This window comes from Belonocnema kinseyi, chromosome 2 (assembly GCF_010883055.1).
Source record: "Belonocnema kinseyi isolate 2016_QV_RU_SX_M_011 chromosome 2, B_treatae_v1, whole genome shotgun sequence".
Classification (NCBI taxonomy): domain Eukaryota; kingdom Metazoa; phylum Arthropoda; class Insecta; order Hymenoptera; family Cynipidae; genus Belonocnema; species Belonocnema kinseyi.
The window spans coordinates 133,144,061-133,167,029 of record NC_046658.1 but is presented as its reverse complement, the minus strand read 5'-3'; the positions used below and the strand labels follow the sequence as shown (position 1 = coordinate 133,167,029).

General features: G+C 22.6%; 1 protein-coding gene across 2 annotated transcripts in view; it reads right to left on the bottom strand.

Moving 5' to 3' along the window:
• Positions 1-22,969, bottom strand: part of LOC117167907 (LIM domain-containing protein jub) — a 68,849-nt gene that overhangs the window by 28,986 nt on the left and 16,894 nt on the right. For both annotated transcript variants that reach the window (XM_033353148.1, XM_033353149.1), the window contains exons 3-4: positions 16,090-16,659; positions 5,233-5,323 (exon numbers count right to left, since the gene is read on the bottom strand). In XM_033353148.1, coding sequence (XP_033209039.1) covers positions 5,233-5,323; positions 16,090-16,659 — 661 coding nt within the window. The remainder of the gene's footprint in view (positions 1-5,232; positions 5,324-16,089; positions 16,660-22,969) is intronic.

The window sequence follows — 22,969 nt, the reverse complement described above, 5'->3', positions numbered from 1 at the left end:
ATTATAAATTATAAACAAGAAACTAATCGTGCGCTTATCCTTTTGCTAATACACAATAATATAAATAATAATATGGCACAAAGAAATTTTTATCTTAATTTATTTGATCTTATTTTATTTTTAAAACGTAAAATTGACCCACATCTCGAGATGGGTGACTGTTACACCAATGAGTGTTGTATGTTTAAACTTTAACGACTACTCAATTGTCTGCACGTTTACGGTAATAAACAAATTTAACATCCGCAATATGGCTCACTGAAACAGCGAGTTAAATTGAGTTTATGTAGACGGCTAAATGTTTATTATATTTGCCGTTGTCCTGAAAACGAAACGTTCAAAACATTTTCAATTTATTTATCTTCATTTCAATTTACATTTTGAATGTGTCTACCAGGCTCACTTTACTGATCGAAAATACTGTAAATAGTGTCACAAATTATAAAAATAGTGTCATTATAAATTATAAAAATTCCTATTTATTTATCGCAGACTTCGTACTTTTTTCAACTATTCTCATTTTTCCATTTTAATTCCATCTGAATCAATAGAACCCAATAAGAAAATTGAATTATTTTTGGTTTAAAGTTCATTCTTTTCCATTTAATTGTCTACTATTACATTTTTAGTTAAGATTCCATCTTTTTTGGTTAAAAACTTTACCATTTAGTTTGAAATTAAATTAATTTGTTAAACATTTTTACATTATTTTGTTTAAAAAAGGCCTACTTCTTTGTTGAAAATTCAACGGTTTTGTTAAAATTCGTCTTTTTGCTTTGAAAATCTTTTTTCTTTCCCAATTTTGTATTTTGCAATTTCAATCTTCTTTGATGGTTAAATTGAACTGTTTTTTACTTTTAATTGAAATATTTCCTTTACGTTGAACTCAAAGAAAAAGTTGAACTAACTTTTATTTTTTTTATTGTTGTTCTTAAAACACAACTATTAACTGAAAATTTAACTTTTTTTTGAAAATTCAACTGCTTTATAAAAAAAATTTTATTTTGGCTTGCAAATTCACTTATTTGGTATAAAATTAGTTTTTTTTTTTATTTAAAATTAATTCTTCTCAATGAAAACTTAAACACGCCATTTTTTGTTCAAAAATCAATGATTTTGTTAAAAAATCTTCTTTGTGGGCTATATCAAACTTTTTTTATTTTTTATTAAAACCTTATTTTCAAAATTTAACTATTTTTTGTTTTAATTTCAACTATTTTATAAAAAAATTGGATTTTTGGCTTAATAATTCAATAATTTGGTGTAAAATTTAAACTGTTCTGTACAAAATTAGTTTTTTTTTAAATTTTAATTAAAACTAATTCCTCAATGAAAATTGAAACTCCATTTTTCGTTTAAAAATCAAGTATTTTGTTGAAAATTGTTTTTTTTTTATTCAACTGATTATTTAATAACTAACTTTTTGTTGTTTAAAATTCAACTCTTTTATAGATAATTCTTATTTTTGGCTTGAAAATTCGACAATTTGGTATAAATTTAAACTGTTCTGTAGAAAATTATTTTTTTTTTTAAATTTTAATTAAAACTAATTCCTCAATGAAAATTGAAAGACTCCATTTTTTGTTTAAAAATCAAGTATTTTGTTGAAAATTGTTTTTTTTTTTATTCAACTGATTATTTAATAACTAACTTTTTGTTGTTTAAAATTCAACTCTTTTATAGATAATTCTTATTTTTGGCTTGAAAATTCGACAATTTGGTACAAAATTAAACTGTTTTGCAGAAAATTAGTTGTTTTTTTTTTTAATTTAAAATTAATTCTTCTCAATGAAAACTTAAATACGCCATTTTTTGTTCAAAAATCAATGATTTTGTTAAAAAATCTTCTTTGTGGGCTATATCAAACTTCAAAAATTTTTTTATTAAAACCTTATTTTCAAAATTTAACTATTTTTTGTTTTAAACTCAACTATTTTATAAAAAAAAAATTGGATTTTTGGCTTAATAATTCAATAATTTGTTATAAAATTTAAACTGTTCTGTAGAAAATTAGTTTTATTTTGATTAAGATTAATTCCTCAATGAAAATTAAAATACTCCATTTTTGGTTTAAAACTCAAGTATTTTGTTGAAAAATCAACTATTACATTTTTCGTTAAAAGTGCTATTTTATGGAGATTTATAATCTTGGTTGAAAATTGCTTTTTCTTTAAATTTAACTGATTATTTAATAACTAACTTTTTGTTGTTCAAAATTCAACTCTTTTATAGATAATTCTTATATTTGGCTTGAAAATTGGACAATCTGGTACAAAATTAAACTGTTTTGTAGAAAATTAGTTTCGGTTTTTATTTAAAATTAATTCTCCTCAATAAACATTTAAATACTCAGATTTTGGTTTAAAAATCAAGTATTTTTTTTAAAATCAACTATTACATTTTTCGTTGGAAATTCATTATCTTTAATTGAAAATGAAAATATTTGAATCAAAGTTAAACTACCTTCTTAAAAGTGCATTTTTTGGATGAAGATTCAAAATCTTTTTAGAAATGACCATTTTTTATTAGTTAAAATATAATTTTTACCTGAAAATTCAACTATTAGGTTGCCAAATTAATCTTTTTGTGGAAAATTCAAATTTCCTATAGAAAATTCGTCTCTTTGGCTTGAAAATTCCACAATTTGTGTATAAAATTCAACTATTCAATACAAAATTAGTCTTTTTTAAAATTAAAAATTAATTTTACTTAGGAAAATTCAACTACTCCATTTTTTATTATAAATCAAGTATTTTGTTGAAAATATGGTAGAAAATTAAATTGTTTTTCAGCAAAATTTTTTTTATTACAAATGAAAAAAAATAATTAGAAACGAAAAAATATAGATTAAAAATTAATCAGATAAAATTGGACTGACATTACGTCCGTTGTTAAAAGTATTAAGTTCACAATTCATATATTTTTTAAAAAATTCATATTTTCTGATAGAAAATTAATCTTCTCTGTCAAAAATTCACCTTTTTGATTGAAAATTTATTTATTTGGTTTAACATTCAACTGTCTCGTTAAAAGCTCATATTATTGGCTTAAAAATTCAACATTTTTGATGAAATCTTTTTTCTTTACTGATTGAAAAATCTCTCTTATTTGAAAATTCGTCATTTTTATTTAAAAATAGCATCTGATCTGATAACTAATTTCTTTTTGACATTTTCGTGTCCTGAATCAAAATTTTAATTATTTTTTTTTCAAAATTCCCTATTCTAAATTAGATATTGAATTTTTTTTATATTTAGAAGAATCCAAGTGAATTAAAAAAAAGCACACACAGAATTAGAAAGAATTCTGGATGAATTCGAAATGAATTACAAAAAATATTTGAAAATCTGTTCACATCTTTGAAGTCTTAGGAAATTTCCCACTTCTTTCGAAAAAATTCTTCAAAAGCCACTAAAATAATATAAAATCCCGTGAAATTTTATGAAATTTGATCATAATTCCTGAATTTCTGAAAAATTAAGAAAAATATCTCTAAACTTTTTAGAATCCATTAAAAATTTTTAAACATTATAGGTCCTGTAAAATTGTTCCAAATCTGCCAAAATTCTAGCAGATTTTTTTAACAAAATGAAAATTCTTACATATCCTTTAAAATCATAAAACTCTTTGGATATATTTTGAAAACCCTTGAAACTTTTCAAAACTCTTAAAAGGTCCTTGGAATTTAAAAAAATAGGTACCCTAGCATTTTTTAAATTCTTTGAAATCCCTTCAAATTATTGAAATCAATTGCAACTTTTTCACAAACTTTAAAAATACCCTAAAATCTTTCAAAAATTCTTTAAAACGTTTGATAATAAATTCTTTGAAATGCTTTTCTATTTTGAAAAATGAATTTTCAGAGAAAATTTTAAAAGATTACAAAATTTAAGAGAAAAAATCGAGTAAGTTTAAGGGATTTTTAGAATTTTTGAAACGATTAAAAAATCCCTAATGGTTACCAAAAAATTACCGGTTCTGAATTATTTCAAACATATTCAGAAGTCTTGTAAATATTTAAAAAAATTGAGATCTTGTGAAGATTTTAGAGAATTTTTTAATAAAGTGTGGATTTTTGAAGACTTCTTCAAAGATTTCGAAACAAAATTTAGAAGATTTTTAATAATTTTGAAAGGTTTTAAAAAATTAATTTGAAGAGAAAATGGCAAAAGATTTCAAAATATTTGGTAATAATTCGAAAAAGTATGTAGCAGATTTTAAAATAAAATTTAACAAATTGACAAGATAGAAAATTTAAAAAAAAAGCCAAAGAAAACAAAAAATGACCAAAACGGACAATCAGATTTCGGGGGAAAATTTTAAAGATTTAGGTTTTATTTAAAAATATTAATTTTTAATTTCAAATATTTCATAAGATGTCGAAAAAGAATTTTTTTAGGATTTCAAATTTAGTAGGAAATCTTAATGTTTTCATAACATATTTAAAAGTCTTGAAAATATTCGAAAATCCTTAAAATCTTGAGACGATGTAAAAAAATTAGGAAAAAGATTTTAAAATTTCTCCTATAATTTCGAAAACTAATGTAGTATCAAAATTATTTAGAAAAAACTCGATTAAGTTAAGGAGATATTTAGACATTTTGAAACAATTCCAAAATAATAAAAAATTTGTAACGATTTCAAATTTTTTGGTATAAATATAGATTTTGGAAGATTTCGAAATAAGAAGGAATTTAAGAATTTTGAAAAGACTCAAGAGAAGAAAAAAATTATCTCTAAACGGCAGATAAATTTCGAATTATTTTTTCTTTAGAGAACTTAATTTTAAGCGATTATTGAAAAATATTTCAAAAGTTTCCAAAATTGTCACAAAAAAAAGGTTTCCGGCAATTTTTTAATAAAAAAAAATCTAGGAAAAATTTGAGTCAATTTAAAAGATATTTATGAACTTTAGAAGTTTCAAAGAAATTAACAATATTTTGAAACTTGAAAAGTTTTCAGAAAATGTATCAATATCTTTTAAACTGACTCGAATTTCCCATAATATTTTGTAAAATCATGCAAATGAAAAATATAAATTTAGCTCATATTTAAGTGTTCGAAAACTTTTAACAAATAAATAGTTATTAAAAAATTGTATTTTGCAACAAAAATTAATTTTTGTACTTAAATCGAAAGTCACTTTCAAAAATGGAATGAATTTTAGTATTAAAATCGAGATAATATTCAACATTATAATAATAAATGAGTTGTATAAATAAATGTTTTTACCAAAGTATTCTCCCTCTTCTTCTTGCTTTTCCATTTCTTCCTCCAACTGTCGCGTCAACTCTTCGATTTTTCTTTCAGCTTCCGTGGGTCCCTAAATTAAAAGAAAACACATTTTAACTTTCCAAAATTTGAGAGTGTTTTAAGTTGTTTCTTCTATTTTCAAAAAATTACAATTTTGAATAGAATTATTTCTTAAAGTCCGGTTTGAAAATTCCATGATTTTTCCATGATTTCTAGGTTTACTTTTGAAAAAATTCCAAGTAATTTTTTTTTGATCAATTCTAATTTCTATTTAATTTCAACACATTATAAGATTCTCAAGGTTACTATGATTCCAATTTTGAATAGAAATTAATTTTTTTTTGGATTAATGTGAAAATAATCTGGAGAAATTGGTAGGATAGCTAAAAAAATATTCAGTTTCTAATGATTTTTTATTCTTTGGAATTGCTGGTACTGCTTTGAATCTCTTTCAAAAGCCTTTGAATTATTTTAACTTTCTTGAAATCTTCAATATTCCTCCGAATTCCGAAGTATACCTGGATTCGTCTGAATTCTCTGAATTTCTTAAATTCGTGGATTTTTCTGAATTCTGAGAAATCCCTGAATTCTAAGGACTTCAAAATAATGCAACGAATTCAGAGAAATTCAGAAGAATTGAAGACATTCTATGGATTCAGGGAATTCAAAGAATTTCAGGAGTTTATAATATTCCAGGATTTCAGAGAATTCGAAAACTTCAGAATATTCAAGGATTTCCGAGAATTTAGAAAATTTAAAGAATTCATACTATTCCAAGTTTTTATGAAATTTAGAGAATTACAAATAATTGAGGAATTCATGGAATCCCGAGAATTCAGAGAATTGAGAATATTGAAGGAGTATTTAGGAAATTCAAGGGATTACCAGAATTTCAGGAATTAAGAATATTTCAGAATTACGTAAAATTCGAGGAATTCCGAGAATTCACAATATTCAAGGAATTCAGGATATTCAAGGTTTAAATGGGATTTAGAGAATTTATGGAATTCATTGAATTCCGAAAGTGTAACGTACTTAGAATATTGAAGTATCATTTAAAAAATTCAAAGGGTTCAAAGAATTTGGATTATCCAAAGATTACGTAGAATTTGAAGAATTCAGAGTATTCAAGGAATTTTAGCAATTCAAAATATTCCAAGAACTCGGGGGAATCACAGGATTAAAAGAAATTCAGGAATTTAGAATATTCAATAAATGCAGAGATTTTGAGGAATTCAGAATTTTAAGAAATTTAGAGATTACAAGAAATTTATAATATTCTAAGAATTCTGGAATTTCAGAACGTATAAAAATTCAGGGAATTTACGTAAATAAAAGGATTTCAGAAGATTGAAGGAATTCAGAGATTTTCAGGAAATTCAGAATATTCACCAAAGTTTAATTGCCCTTAATATAAAAATTTTAATTAAAAAAAATACATTTTCCCAATTTTTACTTCTTGGAAACTCTGCATTTTTTATTTTGAAGAATTTTTAATTTTTAAGTTGTAAAGTTTAGTAATTTTAGTTTTAAATCAATAATAATAAAATTACTAAAATTGGTAAGCCTAAAAATAAAAATTTCGTCATTTCTATAGACTCCAAGTCTTTGCAAAAGAAAAATTGTTAATATAATTTCTAATGTTTATTTAAATAATTGTCGACATTTCAGGTTAAAATTATTTAATAAATCTTTGTTTTTAATTATTATTTTCAACAATAAGACATAATTACCTTTAAACCAAACAATTTAAAAAGATTTGAACATTAAGGTAGTTCTCATGCCAAAAGTCAGATATCTGAAAAAAAATATTTTTTCTACGATTCTAAAAATCAAAATATTATAATTGATGTTATTCCAAATAAACAACATTATTTTTGGATCAAAAATGTTAAAATTCACCAAAAAAACATTAATTTAAACCACTTTTTTTGCAATTATCTACAGCTCTATTTCCAATTTTCAAAATAACTGAATAATCTTCAAGTATAATTATTTGTATTAAAACATTTTCCTTACAAAAAATAGTTCTAACGATTTAGAGCAATAGAAAAAATTACTTTCAAAATTGGAAACAGAAGAGTTGTAGAAAATATTTTCCCGGAAAATATAAGCCGTCATTTATTAAAATGCAATACTTTCTTTTTTTAATCGGTAAAAAGTGAATGTTAGACAAAATTCAACTGCGAAAAACATGGTTAAAATTCATGTTTATTTTGGTGAATTTTAACTTTTTTTATAAAAAAATAATGCTTTTTGTTTGGAATAATATCAGTGGTAATATGTTGATTCTTAGAATTGAAGAAAAACTATTTTTTTTCAGATATCTGATTTTCAATGTTCCAATACAGGATTTCAATTCAAGATCGTTTAATTTTAAACGATTAAACTTTGAAATAATTTAATTTTTTTGGTACAATTCAACATTATTTTCTTTTATACTTATGTTTCTAAGCATTAAATAATAAAACGAATTAATTTAAAAAAATAGGAATAAAAAACAAAAGCACCTCTGCGAACCAGTTCCATGCTGCGGACGCATTTAGATTATTATTATTAATTATTATTCGTAAAAAAAATCAATTCTTATTAGTAAAAAAAATCGATTCTTATAAATCCTTTGGTAAAGTACTAAATTAATTATTAAGACGCATTATTGAATGAAATGGTAGCTAAAAGATGTTAAGAAAATGTCTATCTTGACTAGATTATAAATTCAATGACGGGGTGAAGGCCTCTATATTTAAATAACCGTTATGTAAATTGGATGACTTGGAAGTCGAATCACTGTTGAGTTCTGGGACAACTATTCCTGATACTTACTTGAACTTTAATTTGATATTAAGATTTTAAACTGAATTTTACAACAAAAAAAAGTGTCCATTTCTGAAAATCTTCACTCACTTCGATATTTCTCCCAAAAAATTTAATTGCTTATTTATTCAAATTGAAAAAAAAAAATTGACACACAAATTGTTCTCAAATCATTTGAGGATTTTCCAAACGGAAACCAATTCTTGGATTCAGAGAAAAATTTTTCTACGTAAGAAATTTAGACGTCCTAGAAAATTTACATACATACAAAATCTGTCTTCCGAGGAGAAAGCAGTATAAATGAATGGTTTTCGTAATTTACTGATAGATTAATATTTCTCGGCAGTGAAGAAGTAATAAAAAATTTATATTTTCAGAAAAAAACCAGTTATGGCAAAAATGAAATATTATTCGACTGACAATATAAAACATTATTTATAAACTTGAATTAAATAAGGAATGATAATAATAGTTTAAGCGTTTTTTTCGACACTAATAAATATTTTTCACCAATTTTTTGGATAACAGCTGACATTTAAACTAATTTTCTACAAAACAGGTAAATTTTCAGCGAATAGATAAATTCTCAACAAAAATATAATGAAAAAATAGATAAAAACGAAACTTCATTAAAATAGTGAAATTTTCCATCAGAGTTGAATTTTCAATAAAAAAATTTAATTTTCTATAAAAGAGATGCATTTTCAACAAGAAAATATGAAATTTTTACCAAAAAAACATGAATTTGAAAACCCAAACAAAAAAATTAATTTTCTACCAAATAGATGCATATTGAAACAAAAAAGAGGAAATTTCAAACTAAGAAGATGAACTTTCTACCCAAAAAGACAAATTTTTAACTAAAAAAGATCAATTTTCAACCCAAAATGGAAAATTTATATTTTCAGCAACAAAGTTGATGCTAAAGAAAAAAAAACAATTTTCAACATGAAATGTAATAGTTGAAGATTATTTTTCCACCAAAAAAAAATTTCAACTATTACACATAAAAATAAAATTAATTTTTAACCACAAATGGAAAAGTAACAATTTTAGCTAGAAAATGAATTTTTAAGAAAAAAAAAAACGAACCTTTAATAATCAGCAATGTATGTATATAATGTAGTTTTAAATCCCAAATAGTTGAATTCAATAAAAAGAAATAAGAATTTTCAAAAAATGAATTAAACAAATGATTGAATTTCCAACAAAATAGTTGAAGTTTTAACCAAATAGTTGAATTTTCAAACAAAAAGATTAAACTTCCACTAAAAATAGTTACATTTTCTAAAAAACAGTGAAATTTTCGATTTGAAAAGACGATCTTTTAAAATTTTAAACAAAATAATTAAATTTCTAACAAAATAGTTAAATTTTCAAACCAAAAAGTCGATTTTTTTTATGAAACTTGAATTTTTAACGAAAAATATAATAGTTGATGTTTCAACAAACAAAAAAGTGAATTTTCAATGAAACTGTTAAATGTTCAACCAAACAGATGAATTATCAAACCAAAAAGATGAATTTTTCAAGAAAGCTGAATTTTCAACGAGAAATATACTCGATATTTCAACAACAAAAAAATGAATTTCTAATCAAATTGTTAAATTTTCAACAAAATAATCAGATTTTTAACCGCATAATTAAATTTTTAACAAAAAAGTTAAATTTTCAACCAATTCATTGAATTTTAATCTTGCAACATTTTAAACATAGAATCTTTTACAAAAAGAATACAAAAATATAAAATTAAAGTTTGTAAATTTCAATAGACAATTAATTTCTTTGTTTAAAAATTTCTCTTTTTTAGTTGAAAATTCAACTTTCTGGTAGAGAATTCTGCAATTTTGTTAAAAATTCTGTTATTTTTTTTAGTATACAATTAATATTTTTATTAAAAATTCATATTTTTGGTAAAAAATGTAATAACTAGATTTTAAAGGTGAACTACTTTCTTGAAAATTTAAAAAACTGTCTTCTTTCTTGCTTAAAACTTCAATTTTTTGTCTGAGAATTCTTAAATTTGATTGAAAATTGTTCTTTTTTGCTCGTAAATTAACTTTTTTGTGTAAAAATTCATCTTTTTTATTTGAAAATTCAACTTTTTGGAAGAAAATTCTTGAATTTTCTCAAGAATTCGTTTTTTTTTCGGAAGAAAATTAATTTGTATGAAAATTCTTTTTTTTTTTATAGTTGAAAATTCAAGTTTTTAGTTGTGAATTCTTGACCTTTGTTAAAAAATCATCGCCTTTTTGACTGAAAATTAATCTTTTTGTTTACAAATTCATCTTTCTTAGTTGAAAATTCAACTTTTTGGTAGAGAATTCTTTTAATTTTGTTAAAAATTCTTTTTTTCGGTAGACAATTAATTTGTTTGTTTAAGAATTCTTCTCTTTTTAGTTCAAAAACAAAAAGATTAATTCTTTTTTTTTTTTAAATTCAACGGTTTGGTACAGAATTCTTGAATTTTGTTGAAATTTTTTTTTCCGGTAGAAAATTAATATTTTTATTGAAAAATTTATATTTTCAGTCAAAAATGTAACAACTAGGTTTCAAAGTTAAATTACTTTCTTAAAAATGCATTAATTGGTTGAAGATTCAAAATTTTAGTCAAACATTCATCTCTTTGGTTGGAATTAGTGAATTTAGTGAACATTCAACTTTTTGTTAAAATTGAACTATTTTTTTAATTAATCTAATTTAGTTAAAAATTTGTATTTTTTGGTATAAAATTAACTTTTTTAAAAACAAAACGTCATATTTTTAATTTGATAATTTAACTGTTTTGTATTGAAAATTCGTCTTTTTGTCTTGAAAGTTTAATGATTTAGTAAACAAAAAAATCAACTATTTGGCAGAAAATTTGTTTTCCTTAATAATTAAACATTATTATTAATTTATTAATTTATTTGAAACAAAAAATGTCTTTTCTACTGTAAAAGATGGCTTTTTAACAAATTACTTGAATTTTCAACAGAATAACTAAATTTTTAACATAGTAGTTGAATTTTCAACCTAAAAAGACAAATTCCCAACAATAAAGTGTTATAGTTTATATTTCAATAAAACGATGAAATTTATTTAAAAAAAAAATAGTTTTAAAACCAAAAAGACGAATTATAAACAAATAAAGGTTTTTTCAATCAAGAAATAAATAAAAGTTGAATTAAATTATTGAATTATATATATTTTTTAACATAAAGGAGAATTTTCAACTAAAGATCAATATTAAAAAATAGGAAAGTTACATTTTCAGTTAAGAAATTAATTTTTATCAAAAAAAAAAAAAAACGGCTTTTCAAATAAACAGTTAAGTTTTCAACCAGAGACATAAGCTTTCAGTCAAAAAATAAATAAATGTATAACAATTTAGTTTAACTTTTACTCAAGTGTATGAATAACTAATAAAAAAGATTATTTTTTAAACAAAATTCAACTACAAATATAAATCTTTAAGAAAGAAACAAACCAAATTGTAGCATTTTTCTCCAAAAAAGATAAAATTTCTAACTGAAAATAGATGAATTTTTTTTTCTAAAGTAAAAAAATTAAAAAAAGAAGTTGAATTTTCATCTAAAAAAGATTACAGTGAACTCTTTAAGATCAAAATATGAATTTTTTTAAACAAAAAATAAGTTTCTGAGAATAAATTTGATTTTTAATTCAAAATGACGAATTTTTTTCAACCAAAAGGATGAATCTTAAAGTCAAAAAGAAAAACTTTCAAAAATAGATTGAATTATCAACCGAACATTTGCTTTTTTATCAAAAAAAAAAAGAAAATTTTAATAAAACAGGTGAATTTTTAAATAAAAAAGACAAATTTTCAACCTAAAAATAGGAACTTTTAACAAAAAGTAAATATTCTAGGAAACAGTTTAATTTTCAACAAAACAGTTGCATTTTTTTTCAATAAACAAGTAATATTTATACTAAAAAAATGAACTTTTAAAATAAAAAGACAAATGCTCGGAAAAAAATAGTTTTCATCCAAAAAAGATTTCAGGTTACTTACCATCAACAAAATGTGAATTTTAAACAAAATTTAAGTGTTCTACGAAAAAAACTGAGTTATGAATCCAAAAAGGCGAATATTAAGAAAAAAAAACAGTTGAATTATCAACCAAAAAGGATGTTTTTTTAAAAAAATTGTTAAAGTTCCAACCAAAAAATAAAATTTATAACTAAAAAGATAATGTCCTGAATTCCTTAAAATAAAACCTAGAATACAACGTCCAAATTTGGACAGCCACCATAAAATGTTCCAATCGCAGTCTGAAAAAAAAATTCTCCTAAAAAAGAAAAGAAAAAGATTTCCTTTCCTTTCTGGACGAAAATAAAATAAAATAATTTTTTTTTAATGTTTGGTGATTCTTTTTTAAGAATGTTGTTTTATTGTGACTTGATAATGATAAAAAGAAAAAAAAAAGACGAAAGAAGGAAGGGAATTTGGTTGATTGCGTTTTAATTTTTGTTTCCTCTTTTTTATTTTCGTCCAGAAAGGAAAGGAAATTGTTTTCTTTTCTTTTTTAGAAGAAATATTTTTTTTTCAGATTGCAATGGGAACATTTTATGCTGATTTTTCAAATTTGGTCGTTAGATTCTTGGTTTTAATTTAAGGAATTCTGCACATTTACTTGATTATTGGGCGTTAAATAGGATTCTAAATTTGATTTTTATCTCATTTAAATTAATTAATTTAAAAAAAAGATAATGTGCCCAAGAAATTTTTTGTGAACTCCTAACATGATGAATATTTAACTGGAATAGTTACAATAAAAATAATGAATCAGCATATAATTTACTCGTAATAGTAGATATTTCTACCATAAGAGATTTTAATTTACATTTAATTTTAAATGAATTTGACGAATTAAACAAAAAAAATGTATCTATTAAAATGAATAAAATTGAGTGCATTTAGAAGAATTCAAGGTTGAAATTGTTTAAATAAATCACTTGAGAATGCCTTAGAATCTTTTTAAGTATCCTAAAATATGTCAGTCTTTGAAATCCCTTCAATCTATTGAAATAAATCAAAAACGTCTCGGAATCTTTTTAAATTTTCTAAAAATTAAAATTTTTTTATTTAATTGCTCAATAATTTACACGTAAAAAATGGAAGGTATCAACATTTTTAAATTGAGCAATTTTAAATGAAATGTAGATAAACTGCGAAATTAAGAATTTTTAATTAAAAAAAAACTAATGAGTTCAAAAATTCAGATTCAATTCTGTAAATATAAATCCATGTTATCATTTTCAACTTTAAATTAAAGAATGAGTTAACTTTACAATTTTTCAAAATTATTACATTATTTTAAACAGTTTTAAGCTAGAAACGTTAAAAATTAAATTAGTTTTATCTTAAGTAGTTTAAACATTCTTGAAAAGCTTCAAATTTTTATTTCAAAATCATAAGAAATCTAGAAGTTGTTTTAAATTTGTGAATAGAATTTTTCCTACAAGTTAAAAAAAATTCCGCAAATTTTTTAAAATCTTTTTGAATATTCTTTTAAAATAAAATTCCAAATTGAAAAATTGTTTTCAATTTTTCACAATTTTTCACAATTCTTAAGAAGTTTCTAAATTTTTTAACATTTAAAGGGCACTGGGTGAAAACCACCCAGCGAATTATTTGCGCTTTAACAAAACGTACCAAATTAAAGAAAATGGAAGTATACAGGTACACTTTTAAGTAGAAAATATCAAAAACTTAAAAAGTTATGAATTTTAGAGTGAAAAAAGTCATTTAAAAATTTTTTTTTCAAAAAGGATTTTTTTTAAAGTACTTTATATTTCAAAAAATGTTATGAAACCTTTTTCTCCTTAAACTAGATAGATTAAACATCATTAATGGATTTTCTTGTAAAAAAACTGTCCAATACCGTCCACACATCACACGTTTGAATATCCTTGGGTACCTAACACCCAGTATGCTCTTTATATAATTTTACGGAAGTGTGCCCTTTTAGGGTTAAATTTTAAATATATTTTCAATCTAAAATAATATTCCATTTTCAACCATTTTTTTTTAATTTAGCAATATTTGAATTTTTATTTAAGACAAGTAAATTGAAGTTAATTGTTGTATTTGCAAAATGCTCAATTTGTAAGTGAAATTTTTAAATTTTGATATATAATTTACAAATGAACATTTTTAGAAAAAATTTGAATTTTCTTGGTAGAAACTTCGTTTAAATGAACAGTTTCAATTTATTCGTTTTAAATAGTCAAATATTGCTAAACATTAAACAATTATCCTATCTCTTAATTAAAAAAAAATTGAAATTGCATGGATTAAAAATGGAATATTTTAGACTGAACCAATATTTTAAATTTCGTGAAAGCTTTTAATCGCAAAATACATTATTATGAATTAATTTTTAAATTAAAAATAGTTTACAAAGTTTCAATCGGGTGTTTGCATTTTTTTATGATTAAGACTCTCAAATTGAAACAGTTCAATTGTTAATTTAAAAATCTGGAAATTTATAATACTGAATGGATTTAGAATCTTTTTGACAAATTATTTATTGTTATTATTAAAGTATTGTTTATTTAGAGTTGATAGAATAAAAATATTTTTTATCAAGAATTTGCAACTTCAAACACTTTTCATATTTAACTATTTAAGTTTTCAAGACTGCTATTTTAAAATTCTTTAAATTAAAAATAAAAAAATCTGGAAATGGAACTGTTGCATTTTGCACTTTTAAAATTGAAATTTAAAAGTTTTTAATTAAAAAATTTTTTACTCAAATGCTAAATATCTCTTAAAAAGTTTTTATATAAATGTTTATTTGTAAATTATACATACAAATTAAAAAAATGACAAATTTATTTAACTTATGTAATTTATTTAACTTAAAAATTGAGCATTTTTCAAATAGAACAATTATCTTCAATTGAATTGTCTCAAATAAAAATTCAAATATTGCTAAATTAACAAAAATGGTTAAAAATTGAATATTTTAGATTGAAACAATATTTTACTACTGGGTGTTTTGTACCCAAGGGTATTCAAATGTGTCCTGTGCCGACGTTATTGGATAGTTTTTTTTACAAGAAAATTAATTAATGATGTTCAATCTATCTAGTTTCAGGAGAAAAATGTTTCATAACAGTTTTTGAAATTTAAAGCAGTAAAAAAAAGCCTTTTTGGAAAAAAATTAAAAAATGACTTCTTTCACTCTAGAATTCATGACTTTTTTAGTTTTTGATATTTTCACTTAAAATCTTACCTGAATACTTCCGATACAGCGATCCAAAAATAAAATTAGTCTTATAGTGTTCGTTCCAAAGAAGGTATTTATTCTAAAAAAAAAAGCTTCAATTCAATGAAAAAAATGGAACACCGTACTTTGCGCGATTAACCGATTTTATTGATATTAAACTGCGTATAAAAATTATAAAAATCAAAATTATATGAAAATGACATACAAAAATAGGTTTTCATGTCATTTGTTAATCTAGCGCGATATGTTCAATTTTCTTGAATTTGGTACGTTTTGTTGAAGCGCAAATAAGTCGCTGGGTGTTTTACACCCAGTATGCCCTTTAAGGTAAAATAAATTGCTTTAATTAAGAATATATTATTATGAAGTTATTTTTAAGTTGAAAATAGTTGATAAACTTTCAGTCACATCTTCACATTTGTTTAATGACTAAGACTTCCGTTTTGTCAAATCTTTTTTGTTCACTTTTTATTACTTAAAGTACAGATAAATTTAAAAAAATTTATTTATTCATTAAATAAAAATGTTTTTAAGTAAAAAAATTTTGAGTTACGTATCGTAAGCTAAATAATAGCATAATTGAAAAACATAAAAATAACAAATTTTTCTTCTACAAATTTGTAAAATTCCTGGTAAAAAAAAATCACTGTCATTTCCCGGCCACCCTGTAATCTTCAAAAAAAAAAGACCCTGAAATTATCTAATAATAATTTACTCGTAAAAGTGGATATTTCGACAAGAAAAAAAGATGATAATTTGAATAAAATGTGAGAGGAAAACTTACCGAAGGTCTGGGCGGAGTGACATTGTAGGGCAAGAGTCCTTTGCCCGGCACATGTTTCATCTGAGGACTGACGGATGATTGAAGTTCCGGTTTTGGTTCGGTCGCTCGTTGGAGAATTGGCACGCCGGCATTGAGAAATACAGGACCGGCAACGCCACTCGTAACACCTGGTGGAAGGCTTGTAATTCTAGGTCCATGGATACCAAGCTCATCTCCGGAAGCAGTCGCGGCACTCATAACAGGAGCATGCACCTGGCCGCGGAGAGGATTCATCCCCATTGGAGCCGCTGACGAAATTGACGAGACCAGTCCCATTTCCGGCAAGATCGGATGTGTGGGACTTTCTTTTGGCGAAATTCTCGCACCGCCGCCGTTATTGTGTGGCATGTTTTGTCTCGAAGCATCGCCACGACTTGCCGAATAGAGGGGGGAATTTCTTCGTTCAGATGGCTCCGTCGAGCCATCGTGCAAAAAATTTCTTTCATTTTGGGATGATCCGAGACGCATCTCGGCTGAACGATTCGAGGAATATATTGACGAGTTTCTAGATGGAAAATCTCCTCGATTTTCCTGAAATTTAAGAGACAAGTTTTCTGTCATTCCTCAATTATTACAATTGTATAATGATTTGAAACCAAATCAATCCTTTCTTCGACCGACAATATTTATCAATTTTAAATCATAGATTTTTTCTTTATGTTTTACGATCCACATAAATTAAAATAAATTTGAGCAAAAAAAAAAAAAAAGAAACTTTTTCGAAACTCAGAATTCGTGTTACTAAAAACTCCTTTCTTAATTCTTGACGTTTCGGTACGAATGCGTACCTTTTTCAACAGGTTTTACACTAAAAAATTATATTTTTATATCGCACACACTTCTAGGGTGGTGATTCGGCCGACGATTTCAAATTTCCGGTCATTTCTTCAGTCAAGTTTTTCCATTTTTCCGGTCAACTAAAAGCAATGTATTCATATTTGTCGCAAAAAGCAGATATTTATTTTAAATCATAAAGTTCATGCTAATAGCAAAAAATTGTAAAATAAATGAATTTTCAAATAAAATTATGAATCAATATTTAACTAAAATACTTGAATTTTTAATGAAAAAAATGAATTTTTAAACAATTAGATTAATTTCCAAATAATAAGCTTAATTTTCAACTAGAAAATACAATTTATAAAGAAAACACATTAATTAATATACTTACCGAGAAACCAATTTTTGTAATTCAGTTTATGATATTACCGAATAATAAAATTACCGACAGAATATTGCCGAGTTATAATATATCCAAACTAAAAAATTCCCAAATTTAAACAATTAATATTTTGAATTTAAAATAAGATTTATTGAAAAATATATATATTTCTGGGTGAAAATTGTTTTCATTTATTATCTTAAATTCAAAAAATAATTTTCTAAACTATAAACACTGAAAAGAAATTTTTTATATGATTTATTTATATTTACTTTTCGGGAATTTCATTATTCAGGAATTTTCAAACTGTGGAATTTTATAATTAGAAAATTTTATTATTTAAGAATTTTCCAATCCGGGAAGTCCCAAATTTAAACAATAAAAATTATTTTTTAAATACAACTTATTTATTAAAAATACAATGATTAAATATTTTTATCAACAAAATTATTTTTAATGTTCAAAGTTTCCAAAATTATTGATTCCAGAACTATTTTTTTCAATGATTATTTTAAATTCAAATCAATAATTTTAGAAACTTTGAACATTAAAAATAATTTTGTTGATAAAAATATTTGATCATTGTATTTTTAATAAATGAATAGTATTTATAAAATTTAATTTTAATTGTTTGAATTCGACTGAAAAATCCTGAAAAATAAAATTCTTGAATAATAAAATTTCCCAATAATAAAATTCTAAAGTTGACAAATTTTCGAATAATGAAATTCCTGAATTGGAAAATTCCAAAATAATAAAATTCCAGAACAGTTTATAATATTACGAAATTTTTAAATTCCCGAAATTAAACAATAAAATCTTTTAAAGAAATATCATTCATCTATTAAAAATAAAATGATTAAATATTATTTTTTGTCAACATTTTCAGTGATTTAAGTTTCTAAAATCATTGTTTTAATTTAAATTAATAATATGATAACAATAATTGAAAACAATATATTTCTGGATGAATTTTTTAATATTATTATTTCACATTTAAACTATAAATATAGACGGAATTAAAAAAATAGAGATATTTTGTGGCTTTTTTAACAAATATAAGTAATATTAAAAAATCATTTTTATTTTTCAAATTCGGGAGTTTTTGTATTCGGTAATATTATAAGCTGTTCGAAAATTTTACTTTTTGCGTTTTTTTTCAGTGAGACTGAAAAATCCCAAAAAATAAAATTCCAGAATAATAAAATTCAAAGTTGGAAAATTCCTGAATGATGAATTTTCCGAATTTAAACAATAAAAATGATTTTTTAATATGACTTATTAAAAATACAATCGTAAGATGTGTGCAAAAAAAAGTTTAATGTTTGAAGTTTCTCAAATTATTGTTTAAATATAAAACAACAATAATTTGAAACAATTTTCATCCAGAAATATATTTTTTTAAATTATTCTTATTTTAAATTTAAACAATTATTCTAGAAACGTTAAACATTAAAAAAAAAATTTCTTGATACACATATAGGATAATTGTATTTTCAATTAATTAATAATATTTATAAAAAACCATTTTAAATATTTAAATTCGGGAATTTTATTATTAGGATTCCTTATAATTCGGCAATTTTCTGTCGTGATATTTATTATTCGAAAATTTAAAAATTTGTTAATATTATAAACTGATCGGGAATTTTATTACTACGGAATTTTCTAATTCGAAAATTTTATTATTTGGGAATTTTCCCATTCCGGAATTTTACAGTATATACGTTCTTAAAATATTTTTATAAAAACAATGATTTTTAATGTTTAAAGTTTCAAAATTAAAATTTTTTTATTTATTTTAAATAATAATTGAAAAAAATATATTTCTGGATGAAAATTGTTTTGAATTATTTTTATTTTACATTCAAACAATAATTTTAAATACTTTTAATATTAAAAATAAATTTTGGTATGAAAATATTTTCTTATTGTATTTTTAATAAATAATTAATAATAAAAAATAATTTGGTTGGTTTAAATTTGGCAATTTTCTGGTTTGAATATTTTATAGTTCATCAATTTTTTCTTGGGAATTTTATTTTTGGTATTTTTCAGTGGGACTGAAAAATCCCGAAAAATAACATTTAAAAAAAATAATAAAAAAATATTCTCGAACTTTCTATATTTTATTATATTCTCGAATTATGAAATTCCCCAATAATAAAATTCCAGAGTTAGCAAATTCCCGAATTCAAACAATAAAAATGATTTTTTAATATTACTTATTAAACATACAATAATAAAATAAGTATAAACACTTATTTTTAATGTTTAAAAGTTTCTAAAATTATTATTTGAAGGTAAAATAACAATAGCTTGAAACAATTTTCATCCAAAAATATGTATTTTTCAATTATCCTTATTTTAAATTCAAAAAATAATTCTAGAAACTTTAATAATTAAAAATAATATCTTGGATAAAAATATTTGATCATTTTATTTTTTAAAAGTAATTCCTATTTATAAAAGACCGTTTTAATTGTTTGAATTCGGTAATTATATAATTCGTATATAATTCCAAAATTCCAAAATATTAAATTTCTCGAACAGTTTATAATATTTCCAAATTGGAAAATTTCCGAATTTAAAACAATAATAGAATATTTTTCATCAAAAAAATAATTTTTAATGTTTAAAGTTTCTAAAATTACAGCTTGAATTTAAAATAACAAAAATTAAAAAAAAAATCTTGATGAAAATTGTTTGCAATTATTGTTATTTTATATTCAAAATTTAACTGTAGAAAATTTTAGAAATATATTTGTTAAACAAATATAAGTACTATTAAAAATACTTTTTATTGTTTTATAGTTTTATTTTTGACGCAAAACATCTATTTTGATCAAAATATTTATTACCTATCTTTTTTACTGCGACCCTTCAATTTATTGCTAGTTGGAACAAGATTGTTTAAACTTGACAATTGTTTAACCTACAATTCAAACAAAAAATTCTGCAAAATAAAAAAAAATGTCCTAAAATCTCCCAACCAACTAAATTTTCCTAAAAATCTAGACACTTTTCTTTAAATTTTTGTCTTCTAAATAAATGTCTTTTAAAATTTTTCGAATTTGTCTTAATATTTTTTTAAAACAAAAAACTCTGCCTTAAAATAATTCAGATTCTGTTTTAAACATTTTCTGAAATACTGTGAAATCTTCTAGAATATTATCATAAAGATAGTTTTTCAAAATAAAAAATCATTAATCATTTATCTGGGAACCTAAAGCTTCTTTTTTCAAAATCTTCAACAATGCTCATTTTAAAAAACCTGAAATTTTTCAAAAGTTTCAAATTAACTTTGAATTGAACAAAGAAAAGAATTCTAAAACCAAAAAGACGAATTTCCCACAAATAAAGATTTTTCACTCAAAAAATAAATAAAAGTTTATGTAAATTATTGAACCTTCACACCAGAAGACAAATTTTCTTTGCAAAAATTCAATTTTCAAACAAAAAATATGACAAAAAAATATGAAATTAATTTTCGACTAAACTGATGCATTTTTATGCAAAGAAGAAGGAAATTTCAAACTAAAAAATTACTTTCTACAATAAAAAAACGCAAATTTTTAACTCAAAAATATCAAACTTAAAAAAATGGAAAAGTTACATTTTCTGTTAAAAAGTGCATTCTAAACCAAAAAAAAAAAGAAGTATTTTCCACTAAACAGTTAAATTTTCAACCAGACATACCCTTCAGCGAAGAACGATTTTTAACCAAAAAATTGCATTATCATACAAAAAAAAAGAAATTTCTTCTATAACAGATAAAGTTTTAAATCAAAAAGATAAATTTTTGACAACAAAAAAATAGTTGAATTTTCTGTTGAAAAATATTTTAGTCAAGAAATAATTTTCTACCAAAAAAATTGAATTTTCAATCCAAAAAGACAAATTTTTAACCAAAAAGGATAACTTTTTAACAAAATAGGTAAATTCTCTATCAAATAGTTGCATTTTTATCAAAAAATATAAATTTTGTACTAAAAAAGATGAATTTGTAATAAAAAACCGAAAACATTTTCAAAATTCCCTGATTTTCCATTAATTAATTTTTCAATTTAAATCATTAATATTTAAATACCAGCTTTTTAATCTTGTAATAGTTTTAAAATAGAATATTTTATAAACGGAATAAAACTGTATTTCGTACACAAATTAAAAATTTAAAAATGTATTAATTTATCTCAAACAACAAATTTCTTTTCTACTATAAAAGATGACTTTTTAACAAGATACTTGAATTTTTAACATAAAAATTGAATTGAAATTGAATTGAAATTGAATTGAAATTGAATTTTCTGTTAAAAAGTGAATTTTTAACAACAAAAAAAGTATTTTCCATTGAAAACTTAAATTTCCAACCAAGCACATGATCCTTCCACCAAAAAATACAATTTTAACAATGTATTTTAATTTTTACCCAAGTAGTTGAATTTTCAAATAAAAAAATTAATTGTCAACAAAATAATTAAACTTACAACCAAATCTTTTAAACAAATTAGTTGAATAATATAATAATAATATAATTTTCTTCGTAAAAATTGAATTTCTAATCTAAAAAAAAAACATTTTTTTACCAAAAAGGATGGCAATTTAACAAAATTGTTGAATTTCCTAACAAATAGTTGCACTTTTATAAAAAAAAGATGCAATTTCTCTTAAAGCAGGAGAATTTTTTATTACAAAAAAATTGTGTTTTAACCGAAAAAAGATTCCCATTGACTCTGCAAGATCAAAAATTAAATTTTTTAACAAAAAAATAAGTTTCTACAAAAAAAATTAAATTTTCAATCCAAAAAGACGAATTTTTTCAACAAAAATGGAAGAATTTTGAACAAAATAAGTGAGTTCTCTACCAAATAGTTTAATTTTTATCCAAGAAAGATGAAATTTGTACCATAACAGATGAATTTTCAATAAAATTCCACAAATTTTTCTTTAAAAAGTTGAACTTTCATGCAGAAAAGATTTCAGTTAATTTTCAAACACCAAAATATAAATTTAAAAAAAAGCAACATTTTTTATGATCCAAAAAAGATGAAATTTTTCTTAAAACAGATGGATTTTTAATTAAATAAAAACCAATTTAAAAAAATAGTTCTCTTTTCAACACCCAAATGTTATAGGTAATCAGTAGAACTTTTAACAAAAAAATTATGACTTTTTAACAAAATTTTTGAATATTCAAGCAAGCAGTTGCATTTTTATCAAAAAAAAAAAAAAAAAGAGTTGAATTTTCAAGAGAAGTTACATTTTTATTCAAGAAAGATGAAATTTCTCCTGAAATTTCTGACACCAAAATAAATATCTTTTTAAGAAAATTATTAAATTTTCAACCAACTAATAAAATTCATAACTAAAAGAATAATCTGCAGAAGAAGGTTGTCGGCGAATTTTTAAAACTAAAATCTGAAAATATTTCATTTTTTGTCCCATTAAAAAAAATTTTAATCTGTTCAATTTGCAACGCTTTTAATTAGAAATGTTAAAATTTCTAAACTCTTCTAATAAAATTGTCCAATTTTCATCATTTAATTAAAAAGTTTCACAAATTGAAATTGGAACGCTTTTAAGGGCATGCGACACAGTGGGATTCCTATATTACCAACCTCTTTTTTCCATTGAACAAAATTTTTTTGTGAACCATAGAACTTTTTTGGTAAATGAAAT